This window comes from Lutra lutra, chromosome 1 (genome assembly GCF_902655055.1).
Source record: "Lutra lutra chromosome 1, mLutLut1.2, whole genome shotgun sequence".
NCBI lineage: Eukaryota > Metazoa > Chordata > Mammalia > Carnivora > Mustelidae > Lutra > Lutra lutra.
Genome location: NC_062278.1, coordinates 69,962,814 through 69,978,596, shown reverse-complemented (window position 1 = coordinate 69,978,596; position 15,783 = coordinate 69,962,814). Strand labels below are relative to the sequence as shown.

General features: G+C 36.2%; 1 protein-coding gene across 3 annotated transcripts in view; it reads left to right on the top strand.

Annotated features, from left to right (window-relative positions):
- ATR (ATR serine/threonine kinase) overlaps positions 1-15,783 on the top strand; it is a 98,441-nt gene that overhangs the window by 64,641 nt on the left and 18,017 nt on the right. For 2 of the 3 annotated variants that reach the window (XM_047726812.1, XM_047726822.1), the window contains 9 exons: positions 661-752; positions 4,265-4,356; positions 4,772-4,949; positions 6,450-6,629; positions 7,059-7,218; positions 9,701-9,880; positions 13,611-13,753; positions 14,647-14,744; positions 15,484-15,716. In XM_047726812.1, coding sequence (XP_047582768.1) covers positions 661-752; positions 4,265-4,356; positions 4,772-4,949; positions 6,450-6,629; positions 7,059-7,218; positions 9,701-9,880; positions 13,611-13,753; positions 14,647-14,744; positions 15,484-15,716 — 1,356 coding nt within the window. The remainder of the gene's footprint in view (positions 1-660; positions 753-4,264; positions 4,357-4,771; positions 4,950-6,449; positions 6,630-7,058; positions 7,219-9,700; positions 9,881-13,610; positions 13,754-14,646; positions 14,745-15,483; positions 15,717-15,783) is intronic. The other variant, XR_007126768.1, reaches the window with a different exon arrangement.

Here is a 15,783-nt window from a genome sequence, read left to right as displayed (position 1 = left end):
ATCATCTGTGAATTTCTGAAATGATCCCTTAGAATCAATAAGCTATAATTATAATGGGGGCATGTTAATATATCTCATGTTTACGAGGATGGGAAGGGAGTTTAAAATTATTGATTTATAATCTTGGCTTAGATTCTCTGTAATCGTGGAATACTGCTTTTCGTTGTATTTGACATGTTCATTTTCTCAGAAGCTCAATGTACAAGGTCTTTATTTGTCACAATCTTGTTTTCAGTTTTAAAGAATACTGCGTAGTCCTATGTAATTTTTAGTTACTAATGCCCTAAATCTATATTAATGTTATTGTGAACTTGGAGTTTCAATTTTTGTGTGAGAAATAGTATTGCCTATAATCTTTAAATAAAATATTAAAGAGTACTTCTTACTTTTATATTTGATTTGAACCAAAAATTAGACCGAATCTGGAAAAAAATAATTCAGTCTGATAATTTTTTAGGTTGTGTATGTATTTTTTTAATATTCACATGTGTTAGGTTATTGTTGGGCACTTTGCCATTAGGCCAAGCAAGTCAGTGGCTGAACTAAAGATAGGCTCATCGGGCAAATAATACATTTTAACGAATATCAATTAAACTGTCCTTGTTTCCCAAGGTGTGTTTGAAATGATCATTGCTATTTTAAATATTTTTAAATTTCTAGATCATTCATTATCATGGGGTAGTGAAGTCCATGTTAGGTCTTGGTCAGCTGTCTACTGTAATCACTCAGGTGAATGGAGTACATGCTAACAGGTAAAATTTTTTAAAGAATTATTTTCTTCTGTTATTATATCTGAATGGGAAAATTTTAATTAGTGAATTGGGTTGATATAATTATTGAAGAAATGAAATCTTTTTTATGTTTTCATGGTGTTGGAGATAACAAAAAAAATATATATTTTTTTCTACTTTGCCATAAGTTGATTTAGCACTTAACAGCTCATCTTCTGTCCCAAGAGTCAACCTTGAATTATATTTGCTTTAAGATTGAAACCTTCCAAAGCTCACCTGGTGTTGGTGAGGCTCATAAGAACGTATCCAAAAAGTATCTAAGCTTTGTCTACATTATCAACACCAGTTATTTTCTGTGTTGGGGAGGGGAAAACCTTGTTACTGATTTGTAGAACATCACTCTAGATTGTGTGGGTTGATTTTTCCCTAAAGGATTGATAAAAATGAAAGCTGCCTTCCTTTGCTAAAGAAAATGGGTTTGTTACAGCAAACCAAATGATGCAAAAATGTAATACGTATGTGTAATAAAGATTAAGGCTACACAGATCTTTTGGTCTGAGGAGTAACTGTGGAGGTTGATTCTGCTCTTGAAGCTGCCTTGCTTTGAGAGCTAAAAGACTTACTTCTTGTTAAATTTACCAGATGCCGACTGACTATTATGGGCAGTGAGATCTGTGAGATCAGTGAGATCTGATCAAAGGGATGGTAACTCGGTTAACAAAAGAGCACACTGGCCACCATTTTTAGTTAGGACTCTCATAACAGTTCTTCTGAGTATAGTTTTTTGTTTTTGTTTTTTAGAGATTTTTATTTATTTGTCAGAGAGAAAGAGAGAAAGTGCACAAGTAAGGGGAGCGGTAGGCAGAGGGAGAACCAGGCTCCCCACCGAGCAAGGAGCCAGATGTGGGACTCAATCGCAGGACCTTGGGATCATGACCTGAGCCAAAGGCAGCTGCTTAATCAACTGAGCCACCCAGGTGTCCCCTAAGTATAGTTTCTGTAATTCCAAATTGTTTGTAAAAACCACAATTCTATAATGTTTGAGAGCAGAGAAGCTCAGTGTTAATCAGATGGTTTCACAGTAATGGAATTTATGAAATGAGGGAATAAGCTTTGCAGAGGCAGAGAAAGAGTGATTATATGTTTTAGATGTTTCTCTAGGTTAGTTGAGAGACCTTATAATTACTTTGGGAAGATTTGTTTGTCATGGCTCAAGCCTAGGTGTCAGGTTTCTTAATAATGCATGCTGGACAGTTAGACTCCTCTTGTCTTCTTTTTGGAGCCTCTTGATCTTTGAGCTGTGAAGAGTCAAGTGTCATTATTCAGTCGAGATTTCTCTGTCCTCTTGGATCAAATGGTCATTGAGGGCATGTGTTTTCTTTGGGGAGAATATTTGCATTTAAGCAAATATTTCTCCAAAATTATTAACTGTATTACTGTTTTTTTAAAGCTTTATTTATTTGACAGACAGAGATCACAAGTAGGCAGAGAGGCAGGCAGAGAGGGGGGCAGGAAGCAGGCTCCCCACTGAGCAGGGAGCCCAATGTGGGTCTCAGTCCTAGGACTCGGAGATCATGACCTGAGCCGAAGGCAGAGGCTTAACCCACTGAGCCACCCAGGCGCCCCGACTGTATTACTGTTTTTAATTTATGTATTCTTGTGGATAAGTTCTCATAGCCTGATCTTCACTGCCTTTTAGTACTTCTTGGTATAATGCTTCCTACGGCACATCCCCTCTAGATAGCAAATCCTGCTAATTCTACTCAGATTTTTTTCTTAAAATTTTGATATTTTGGCACCTGATGATGAGTTTATAAAGTTATTTACAACTGGACTTTCAAAAACTACATTTCTAGTATATTCTATCCTTGTTATACTGTTTTTGGTGTAATTTGTATTTAGAAAGAAGATAGTCAGTATTTATGCTGCTATAAATAAGTTTTTTTTTCCCAGTAAAAACTTGACTCATTTATTAAATTTTTAAAAATGTGTTTAACTACAGAAAGAGCAAGGAAGACTTTTAAGGACATTGATCCTAGCCTCTCTGATTCTTTTACTGTGTTTATAATATGAGAGTATGTGTGTCTTTCAGTGTTATTAAGTAATTAAATGGAAAAATGAGCTTAGCCCGATGTGTAGCATATAGCAGATACTCAAATGGTGTAATTGATAACAAGAAAATATGGGGAAAGTCTACCTTCTTCTATGTAGTCATGATATAAAATATCACTACCCCATCTTAATGTCACATAAGTAGAATGCTTAGAAAAAATAATTACCAATATTACACCGGTTTTACCAACCCAAATTTTAAAGTCACTAAAAATAGTTTAATAATACATATTTTAGGTAGCAAAATTTTATATCCTTTGTTATGTCATTGACACATCATTTGTAGATTTTTTTTTTAAAGATTTTACTTATTTATTTTAGAGAGAGAGCACGCACAGGGAGGAATGGGAGGGGGGCAAGCAGACTCTTCATTGAGCAGGTAGCCTATTAAGCCCTTGGCTCAATCACGGGACCCCAAGATTACAATATGAGCTGAAACCGAGTTGGATGCCCAACCAACTGAGCCACCCAGGTGCCCGCATTTGTAATTTTCTTAAGCCTTATTACTGAGTGTCCTAGGTACTCCCAGTTGTCCCTGACCTACCCATGGGCTCCTGTATTTTTGCCTTAAATTTAATTCAGAAGTCCCAAGTTCTGAGAGTTCCTTACCTCTGAATGTGTATATATGCAGTTGGCTCTTTTTCCTTCCTGCCCTTTGTAATTGTAAACTACATTTTGTAATTATCCAGGCATCAATTTCTCTTCTAATATAGCACAATTTATTTTTTATAAAGATTTTATTTATTTATTTGACAGAGAGAGACAGAGCAAGAAAGGAAACACAAGGAGGGGGAGGATAAGAGGGAGAAGCAGGCTTCCCGCTGAGCAGGAGCTCAGTGTGGGTCTTAATTCCAGGACCCTGGGATCACAACCTGAGCCAGAGGCAGACACTTAATGCCTGAGCCACCGAGGTGCTCCTATATGGCACAGTTTAATTTGTTAAGGAATGGCATATTTAAATGGCCCTTTTAGAAGTAATTATTGAAAAAAATGTCTTGGGGGAATGGAAAGATTAAAAATTGGGGGTTATTTTGGATAGAGATAATTATTTTGTATCTAAGTACAAAATACAATATAATACAATAAATAGAGCAATAAATAAATACAATAAATAGAGTTCTAAAACAATGAAAAAATCTCTAAATGCCACTTTATTTATTTTTTATTTATTTATTTATTTTTAAAGATTTTATTTATTTATTTGACAGAGATCACAAGTAGACGGAGAGGCAGGCAGAGAGAGAGAGAGAGAGAGGGAAGCAGGCTCCCTGCTGAGCAGAGAGCCCGATTCGGGACTCGATCCCAGGACCCTGAGATCATGACCTGAGCCGAAGGCAGCGGCTTAACCCACTGAGCCACCCAAGCGCCCCTCTAAATGCCACTTTAAATAAAGTTTATTTGATACTGCCTTCTCTTAATAGGTCTGAATGGACAGATGAATTAAACACATACAGAGTGGAAGCAGCTTGGAAATTGTCACAGTGGGATTTGGTGGAAAACTATTTGGCAGCAGGTAAAATTACTTCTTACAATATAAGCAGTTTTGAAGATTTTATTTATTTATTTGACAGACAGAGATGACAAGTAGGCAGAGAGGCAGGCAGAGAGAGAGGAAGGAAAGCAGGCTTCCCACTGAGCAGAGAGACTGATGCGGGGCTCAATCCCAGTACCCTGGGATCATGACCTGAGCCGAAGGCAGAGGCTTTAACCCACTGAGCCACGAAGGCACCCAAGAGAAACAATTTTAATATCCTAAAGTATTCAGACTTAAGTAGCTAAGTAACATCTATAATTAATCTTTCAGCTTGTCTTATAATTGCCTTGCTTAGTTTTTCAAAGTAGAATGAAACCATCTGTTTCAGTATTTCTGCTGACCATTTTACCAAATGAAATAAAGCTTGTTTTGGGGCTCTACATTTATTTTTCAGATGGGAAATCTACAACATGGAGTGTCAGACTGGGACAGCTATTATTATCAGCCAAAAAAAGAGATATCACAGCTTTTTATGACACACTGAAACTAGTGAGAGCAGAACAAATTGTACCTCTTTCAGCTGCAAGCTTTGAAAGAGGCTCTTACCAACGAGGATATGAATATATTGTGAGGTATATGGGGGGTTTCCATCTTTATATTCCTGGTGTATAATTTGTCTTCTGACACAGACTTGGAACATTTTGGTTAGTAAATAAGTGATAGTATATTTGGTATCCTGTGTATCTACACACAATGGCTCTTTTATTCCTTTATCTCAAATCACCTTATATTTGTTTTGTTTTGTTTAGTTTTTAAGTAATCTCTATGCCCGCCATGGGACTCGAACTCACAACCTTGAGATGATGAGTCACATGCTATACCAACTGAGCCCCACTCAGGTGCCCCTCACTCTTTAGTTTTTAAAAAATGTTCTAATACATAATTCCTTCATTGGAAAGGCAATTATGAGAGACTTCTAAAAAATAAGAAAAATATCTTATATTCATCCTTTTGTAATGTCATATTGTACTTGCTCTGTAACTAACCTAAGCAGTGTAGACATTTATGCCCTGGCACTTTGGTGCTCAGTACTTGTTAGTTTCCTCTCCTTCTTATTTAGAAATGCATTTGACATTTTCCTCCCCCAAAATGTGGGCATTATCTAGTAGAAAGGAAAATTAACTTCTAGAGGTAAGGAAGAAAATGAAAAACATTTCAGGTCTGTTAGCTCACCTGAGGAAAATAATAGATGTTATAATTTAAAAAATACTTCAGAACATTTTTTTTTTTTAAATTTAGAAGAATTTACTGTAGTTTGTATTGGCCCCTTTGGTAGTAGCTTAATGAAACTGTAGATTGGACCACTGAGATTCTTTTCTGTAGCTGCTCAACTGTGTTCTTGAACACTGAGTTATAGACCCTGAGTATTATAAATGGAAAAAAATGTAGTGTGACTGTGTCATGAGTGTTTCCATCATTCTTAGAAAAACTAAAATTGCATCATTTCACATTTTTTTGCCAGCATCTACTATGCCTGGCCCTCTTATAGAAGCACCATCATTATATGCACATATTTCTTTTGATTATAATGGACCTATATATTTTTTAATTGTTATATAGGTAATAAAATTTGATTTTCATACACTTGAATTTAGTTTTATATACCCTTCTCCAATTTAATTAATAGGGATTTGGGGACCATAGAAAACCACTAAACATTTGAATCAACATAAGTTGTGTTTTATATCCAATTTAAAAAGATAAAAATGTTACTGTTTATATACCAAGAATGGCTAAAGTTCTTCCAAAGAAAACCTCACATTTCAGAATTTCAGATTCCTTTTTTTTTTTTTTTTAAGATTTTATTTATTTATTTGACGGATAGAGATCACAAGGCAGGCAGAGAGAGACCGGGGAAAGGAGGCTCCATGTTGAGCAGAGAGCCTGATGCGGGACTCAATCCCAGGACCCTGGGATCATGACCTGACCCGAAGGCAGAGGCTTAACCCACTGAGCCACCCAGACGCCCCCACATTTCAGATTCTTCATGGCTAATTTGAGTATGTACTTTGTATATGAGATTAATAGGCTGAATATAATAACATTTTAACATGGGCTCTATCTGTCTTCAGGTTGCACATGTTGTGTGAGTTGGAGCATAGCATCAAACCACTTTTTCACCAGTTGCCAGGTGACAGTTCTCAAGAAGATTCTCTAAACTGGGTAGCTCGACTAGAAATGACCCAGAATTCCTACAGAGCCAAAGAGCCCATCCTGGCTCTCCGGAGAGCTTTATTAAGTCTCAACAAAAGGTTTTTCATATTTCTTTTTTTTTTTTTTTTTTTTTTTTTTTTTGCATATCAGTAATCATGAATTTCTATTATATTTGCATATTACTTGGGAGTATTTATCTTTCTTAATTTTCTCTCCAATATATATTTTTCTATTATCATTTATCAAAGCAATACTGTGTAAGTTGAAATGAATATGCAGTGTATCATTTTTATTGTTAAAATATCTGGGAGAGATACAGATACAGGTCAGTATTAGAGTTTTCCTAGACTTATAACTGAAAAAATTGAACATGCTAAGAAAATTAAAATCAGTTTTTTAACAAATTAATCTTCTTTGATTTCTTTGAAATAGTAATTGAGAAGGTTCCATGTTAGGAAGAGATACTTTTAGTTAAATTGTTGAAATACTTAATGCTCTTTCCCCCTGTTTTTGTCACATTCATATAGACCAGATTACAATGAAATGGTTGGAGAATGCTGGCTACAGAGTGCCAGAGTAGCTAGAAAAGCCGGTCACCACCAAACAGCCTACAATGCTCTCCTTAATGCTGGAGAATCACGACTTGCCGAACTGTATGTGGAAAGGGCAAAGTGGCTATGGTCCAAGGTAATGGCCAAGAGAACGTCATCATGTATATGTATTCTGTTGTAGATTTTCCCTAATCCACATTCAGAGTCATTTTCTGTCGTCTTTATCATTCTCCCATAATTCTACCATAAGAAGAAACTGTTCCTTCTTTCCTGAAGTCCCTAAATGTCTTTCCATTTCAAGTTGAAAGTGCAGTTCTTTCAGTTTTCATCTGTTTTCCTTTTTATTTTTTCCTTGAGGGAAGCAGCCAATTTTTACTTTGCTTTTACCTCCCATATATATACGTGGAGCACATAGTAGGCACTCAAAAAATATTTCTTTTTTCTTTTTTTTTTTAATTTATTTATTTGTCAGAGAGAGAGAGAGAGATCACAAGTAGGCAGAGAGGCAGGCAGAGACAGAGGGAGAAGCAGGTTCCCTGCAGAGCAAGGAGCCCGATATGGGACTCGATCCCAGGACGCTGGCATCATGACCTGAGCCGAAGGCAGCCGCCCAACCAACTGAGCCACCCAGGCGTCCCTCAAAAAATATTTCTTAAAAGAAAATAACATTGTTCACTACTTACATCCTTGGTAGATAATTAGTCCAGTTTTATTGTCAAGATTAATTTCTGATTTAGCCTATCAGAAAAGACTTAGTGTAAGAACAAAAGTTCCCAGCCATCCCTAGATTGAAGCAACAGTAATGAAAAAGAGGCTTTTTGAGTATCTGAACTACTTGCAAAGATTATGCGCCACATTTAAATGGTTATTACTTACATATCTCCTTATGCTTGCCACCAGTCTAGAATTAGTCGTAAGCATTGCATGTTCTGAAGTTGACACTTAGCATCTACAGCTGGTTCCATCTGTGATTGTGGAGGCAAAAGTAATGATTCAGCCTATACTTGTCAGAAGCTGGTCGTTTTCTGAGCTAGTGCTAGTCTATGTATTGTAATACCTTAAATTCAATACGTTCAAAATGCAGTTGATGATTTACCATTCAATAACTGCTTCTCCTATATACTTTGTTTTTCTAAATAGGACTCTATTTTATCCTCTCATCTAAGACACAAATCTAGACATCATTTTGAACTTCTTCCTCTCCCTCATTTTCACCTCCAGGTGGAGACTAAATTTTCCTTAGAAATATCTTTTGATTTTTTTTCTTTAAGTAAACTCTACCTCCAACCTGAATCTCAAACTCACAACCCTGAGATCAAGAGTTGCAGGCTTGGGGTACCTGGGTGGCTCAGCTGGTTAATCTTCTGACTCTTGATTTTAGCTCAGATCATGATCTCATGATCTCAGGGTTATGAGATAGAGCCTCACACACACTCTCTTTAAAGAAAAAAAAAGAGTTCCATGCCCTACCAACTGAGCCACCTAGGCAATCCATCTTTTGATATTTTGATACAAACTTCAAGTTATAAAATAAATAAGTCATAGTATAGTGTACAGCATGGTAACTGTAGTTAATAATAACTTATTGCATATTTGAAAGTTAAAAAGAAAACATCTTTTGAGTCTTCTCTCTTATCTGTGCTTTCATTCATGCTCTTAGCATTTATAGCCTCTAATAATATTAATAGCCTTTTTATTTGAGTCTTCCTATTTATGCTCATGACTCTAGTTTGTGATCTTTTTAAAATGCACATTGAATCATGTAGCTCCTCTTATTAAAATCTTTTGAAGTATTCTTCATGCCTTTATGATGAAGTCTGAACTCTAGAAAGTATACAAGGCTTTTTCTGATTGAGTTCCAGTCCACCTCTTCAACTTCATTTATCACTCACTATCTCAAATCCTTTAGGCTTTAGCTAAAACCAAACTATTCACCTTTTCCAAGTAGACTTATTATTCCTTTTTTTTTCCCTCAACCCTGAGATCAAGACCTGAACTAAGATTGAGAGTCAGATGCTTAACGGACTGAGCTACCCAGGTGCCCCAAATTATTACTTCTTTTACCAAGAATGTCCTTCCCTGAATTCACTCACTTCCAGGAAGATTGCTACTCATTCTTTAAAACCTAATTCAAATTTTTCTCATTTGGTAACTTTTCCTGAATGCTGTTCTTCATTTTTCTTTATCTTCACGTAGATTTAGGGGATTCCCTTCTCTGTCCTTAGTAATACCTATATATTTTCCTCTGTTAATAGTTTTTAACATTGTATTGCTGTTTTACATAATCTGTTTCCTCACTTGATTATGAACTTTATTAAGCCAGAAATTCTGATTTATTCATGTTTGTTTATCCCCAGTCTTCTATATATATCTTCAGTTCCTTGTACTTCGGTTGACCATAAAAATGAGTGAATAGGTGAATGAATATGAGTTCTGTATGAATTGAAGCAATGCTTCCTTTTTAGGATTTTACTTTCATAGGAGGGAAATGAGAGATGAACATGAAATTATAAAGATTTATACATAAAACATACTTAATGAACTTCAAGCACTAATAACTTTGTTTTTCAGAAAACAGAAATATCTTAAAAGGCTTGTTGTTGCCATTTTCCTTTTAGGGTGATGTTCATCAGGCACTAATTGTTCTTCAGAAGGGTGTTGAATTGTGTTTTCCTGAAAATAAAACACCAACTGAGAGTAAGAACATGTTAATCCATGGCCGAGCTATGCTACTAGTGGGCCGATTTATGGAAGAAACAGCTAACTTTGAAAGCAATGCAGTTATGAAAAAATATAAGGCAAGTATATGTATAATGCAGTTTCATTAAGAACTGAATCTTTTTTTTAATTTTGAAAATGTATAAAATGATTTTATTTTATTTATTTTTAAAGATTTTATTTCTTTATTTGACAGAAAGAGAGAGCACACAAGCAGGGGGAGCAGCAGGCAACGGGAAAGGGAGAAGCAGCAGGCTCTTGGCCGAGCCCTGTGTGGGGCTCGATCCCAGGAACCTGGGATCATGACCTGAACCAAAGGCAGACGCTTATCCAACTGAGCCACCCAGGCGCCTCAGAAAAATGTATAAAATGATTTTAAAGTCTATATGGAAGAACACATGTATAAAAATAGCCAGGAAACTTTTTTACTTTTTAGTGTGTGGAGAACGTAATAAGAATTTACACAAAGGAAATACACTCAAGAAACCACCACCCAGGTCAAGAAGTAGAACATTATTAACAGTCTAGGATCCACCCTTTCACCCTCCTCAAAGTTAACCACACTGTATCATGAAATTTTTTTAAAGAAACACGATGCATACCTTCCTTACTAAGTATTAAACTTTACATGAATGGTGTTATAAGGGAGATACTTCCTAATAACCCATGAGTCAAAGAAGAAATTGCAGTGGAAATTGAGAAGTTATCTGTAATGCTAAAATAATTATAATAAACTGAATGATAATAAAATCTGACATAACAAAACCTGTAGGATGGGGGGGGTGCATCTGACTGGCTCAGTTGGAAGAGCATGTGATTCTTGATGTTGGGTTTATGAGTTCAAGCCCCACATTGGATGTAGAGATTTCTAAAAACAATTAAGACTTAAAAAAAAACCTGTAGAATTTGGGTAAAACCAGTTTTACCCAATTTAATTGGTAAAACCAATTAAAAAGAATATAAAATTTTTATTTGTGTATGTTAGAAGAAAATAAAGCCCTAAAATTAATGAGCTAAGTATTCATCTCAAGGAGTTAGGAAAGGAACTGAAAAAGAGCAAAAGTGAAAACAAAGAATGTAGAAGATCAGAAATAAAGTAAGAGCAGATGACTTTTAGAATTTGTGAGGCAAAGTGAGAAAAAGGAGTTCAACAGAGACAGTTCCAGATCTGTGCAGGAATCCCCCTGCATCTTTGACCTAATTCTGAGCTACGCAGGCGGAACTCAACTCTCTTTGAGGCCTGACTGGAAACAATTATCAGGGAAAGAACAATGACCTGGGGGTTGGGAATCGGGAGTGCTATAAAAAGAACAATTTCCAGGGTGTCTGGGTGGCTCAGTCTTTAAGCGTTGCTTTCAGCTCAGGTCATGATCCCAGAGTCCTGACATCGAGCCCTGTATCGGGCTCCCTCCTCAGTGGGGAGCCTGCTTCTCCCACTCCCCCTTCTTGTGTTCCCTTTCTGACTGTCTCTCTCTGTCAAATAAATAGATAAAGTCTTTAAAAAGAAGAAGAACAACAACAACAACAACAACAATTTCCAGAGCTTACATAGGATTGAGAATCATTCAGCATTCTATCAGCTAGGCAAGAGGCATCATTGCATACATGATATATAGAAACTCTCAAAGGGTGACACCTTAGAAGTGGGTTTAATTAGCCCTAGACTAAAGGCTTCTCTACCTCCATCCTAAAAAAGCATCAATACATTAAAAGGATTAAGCTCATTTGCAAATAACATTACTGCCTACCCAAATCAAAGTCTACCACTCTTTAAAGGAAAATAACAAAATCTAAAACTCAGCAACATAAAATGACCTATGTCTGGCATCCAGTAAAAAAATCACTCGATATGTAAAAGAGAGAATTTATGAGCCATACACGAAGAAACGTTAGTCAATAGCAATAGGCCCAGATATGTTAGAGATGATGAAATGGGCAGAAAATGACTTTAAAACACCTATCATAAATATGTTTTCGATAAGGACTTTAAAATTACTACCATAGGGGTGCCTGGGTGGCTCAGTTGATTAAACATTTGCCTTCAGCTCAGGTCATGATCCCAGGGTCCTGGGATCAACCCTGCATCTGGCTCCTGCTCACCAGGGATCCTGCTTCTCCCTCTCCCTCTGTCTCTCCATTAAATAAGTAATTGTGCTTATGCTCTCTCCCTCTCCCTCTCCATTAAATAAGTAAATAAAATCTTTTTATAAATAAATAAAATCACTACCATAAATTTGCTTAAGCCTAGAGGAAAACATGACAGCGATGAGAGAAATGGAAGATATCCAGACAAACAAAAGATCTGGATGTGATAATTGATCAAACTATATATATAAGATTTGTGTATTTTTCTGTATGTAAATTTTATTTTCGAAAATAAATATTAAAGACTTAAACCAGAAAAGAAGGAAGGAGGAGACAGGTAAGAGGAAAGGAGGGTAAAATGATGGTAAACCAGCCTGAGAAATACCTTTTTAAAAGAAATTTTAATATGTTGCCTTATTCCCTTTGCTTCTATGACTAGATGGGGGAGGGATGCTGGCAGCCTTGTACCTGTGGCTGGTTGGGCACATGAATTCAGCATCTGTTCCATATATCTAGTCATGTCATTCTCTCCTCCCTCCACTGACAGGGTGCTGTCTGTATATTTGCAGGATTAGGTTCAGGGAAAACTCAAGATCTCATTTATGTTCCTAGTTCAAACTATGTTCTCATACTTGCTTGAATTAAGAGTGGAACTTCATTTTTTTAAAAAAATTTTTTTAAAGATTTTATTTGTTTGACAGAGACACAGCAAGAAAGGGTAATACAAGCAGGGGGAGTGGGAGAGGGAGAAACAGTGTTTACGCCAAGCAGGGAGCCCGATGCGGGGCTCCATCCCAGGACCCTGGGATCATGACCTGAGCGGAAGGCAGATGCTTAATGACTGAGCCACCCAGGCACCCTTCAAAAAATTTTTTGATAGTCTGCCATTCTGTATGTTTTGTTTCCATCACATTTCAAATAGTATTGTTTTAAAATAAATACACAAATATTTAAAAGGCAGGGAAAGGAAATGAACAGCAGACAGAGTTAGAAATGGCCAGAAAGGTAGGAGAAAACTTGGAAGATTGTGGCCTCACTAAAGCCAAGAGAAGAAAGTATTTCAAAGAGTAAGTGGTGTGGACAGCAGAAACAGATGCTGAAGAGAGTTCAGATGAGATCAGAACTGGGAAGGATCTTTTAGATGTAAGGTGTTGCTTTTGGAGAATGCCAAAGACTGAAACCATGAAATAGTTTGAGGAGTGAATGAGAGATGAATTCTTAGAAACCTGATTTTAAAAGAGTTGGGAGGAAGGGCAATAACCCATGAAAGATCTTGGAAAAAAATAAGGTGTAATTTTTTAACCATATTTTTATGCTCCTAAAGCCCTATCCTCAGAGCTTTGATATTTTCCTTTCACTGAGATCTTTTTGATAATAACATACATATAAAACTTTCATAGAATACTTTAGTCAATCTGGAAATTATTTTGATGACATATAATGTAGCAATGTAAATGGAGTTTTCTTTCCTTAAATAGCTAATTATCCCAACAGTGTTTCATGTTGGCCAGTGGACAACTCACCAGCCATCCAGAACCAACCAGCCATCCTGAGAAAACCTTTCTAAGATAGTTCTTTATCCAAATGAAAGAATCACTCTGCCTTTGACTTTGCTCTGCTTACATGTGGCTCTTAAACTTTTTGATCCCTATTCATCTATTCATACTTTATTTCCCAGCATAGTATGGGTTTTCTTAGGTGAGTATCTGGTGTTGTCTTTTATAGGATGTGACCTTGTTTCTGCCAGAGTGGGAGGATGGGCATTTTTACCTTGCCAAGTACTATGACAAATTGATGCCCATGGTCACAGACAACAAAATGGAAAAGCAGGGTGATCTCATTAGGTATATAGTTCTTCATTTTGGCAGGTAAGTGTGAGAACTGATATGTGCTGATGAAATATGTCAAATAGACTCTTGATCTTGAACTGTTTCACAGATTTTAGCATATTCAGGATGTTTTCTGCGTTACTGCTGATTCAGTCTCTAACCTTAGATGAGATATTAAGTTTTTCTTTATATCATTCTTTATTCCTTTCAAAAAATAACTTATTAATGGAAAAAGTAAGGTGCATTTATATTTTTAAATTCAGTAGTACCAATATTATACAATGAAAATTAATTGTCCTTCCCTTTCTAGACCCTCCTCTCCTGAGTCCCCCTCTATAAAATTCCAGAAGACCCTAAATATAATATATTTATTTGTTATAATTACCAGTGGAATGTCTCCTTCCTGCCCATTCTGCTAAGAAATACCATATATGAAAATGCTTTTGACATTAGACTTATAAAAAGAGCTTATCTCTTAGACTAGGTAACAGGTAAAATATAACTTGATTTTATATATTAGTGTATTATAATTACATAGCATATTGTCTCATGCCTGTTTATATTTTCACATATTATTTCCTAAGAAGTAATAATGACATTCCATTCATTCTTTTTAAGATTTTATTTATTTATTTGAGAGAGCAAGTGAGCATATGAGTACGGGAGGGAGGGGCAAGAGGAGAAGCAAGTTGAGCAAGGAGTCTAAGGTGGGCCAATCCCAGGACCCCGAGATCATGACCTGAGCCAAAGGCAGACACTTAACAACTGAGCCACCCAGGTGCCCCATGTCAAGGATACTTTTGGATAATTATTTGATCCTGCAAACATTTTCTGTTTATATCTGTCAAGTGATAGTTTAAGTCTTTACATTTTAATTCATATAATGCAAAAAAGAGCACTATGTTAATAGCATCTTTTCTATATAATTGCAGATCTCTCCAATATGGAAACCAATTCATATATCAGTCAATGCCACGAATGTTATCACTATGGCTTGATTTTGGTGCTAAAGCATATGAATGGGAAAAAGGTACAATTTTTTTATGTTAAAGTTTTAAGGAATAAGAAAAATTTTAACTTTGGTATAAAGTCACATTTGTCTTGACAGTCTAACTTAAAAAAGCTAGGAATGAGTTTGATGATTTAAATTGAGTATAAATGTGAGCAAGAATATTAACAACGAGGAGAAACACTGAACACATAGACATAAGTTATTACAGTTCAAGGCTGCAAATGAGAATCTACTCATTCCTTCCTGAACCTAATACATATTGAGAGATACTAGTTTAAGCCAAATAATTTACCCTAAAAGTTATAGGGGAGTGTGACTTGTTCTGTGTTTCTAGTGAAAATTAATAGCCCTTGAGTTTTTTAATGGCCCGGAATATGTTTTCCTATTTAGACAAAGACAACTATGTTCACAAATTGGCAAGTGATCTAGTTTTAGGTGTGGGAATAACATATATTGTAAGCCTTTTTTTTTTTTTTTTAAGATTTTACTTATTTATTTGACAGACAGAGATCACAAGTAGGCAGAGAGGCAGGCAGAGAAAGAGAGGGAGAAGCAGGCTCCCTGCCGAGCAGAGAGCCTGATGCGGGGCTCAATCCCAGGACCGTGGGATCATGACCTGAGCCAAAGGCAGAGGCCTTAACCCCCTGAGCCACCCAGGCACCTCTTGTAAAGCCTTTTTTAAAACAAAATTTTTCTTCTGTAAAATGAACTGATACACTGTTTTTTTCTTGTTTTTTTAACTTTGACTTTTTTCCAGCTGGCCGTTCTGATCGTGTACAAATGAGAAATGATTTAGCTAAAATAAACAAGGTTATCACAGAGCACACAAATCACTTAGCACCGTATCAGTTTTTGACTGCTTTTTCACAGTTGATCTCCCGAATTTGTCATTCTCACGATGAAGTTTTTGTTGTCTTGATGGAAATTATAGCTAAAGTGTTTCTAGCCTATCCTCAACAAGCAATGTGGATGATGACAGCTGTGTCAAAGGTAATATAGTCATCACAGTAGTGTCTTTTTCCATTTTATATGGCATTGATTATTTAATGCTAATATG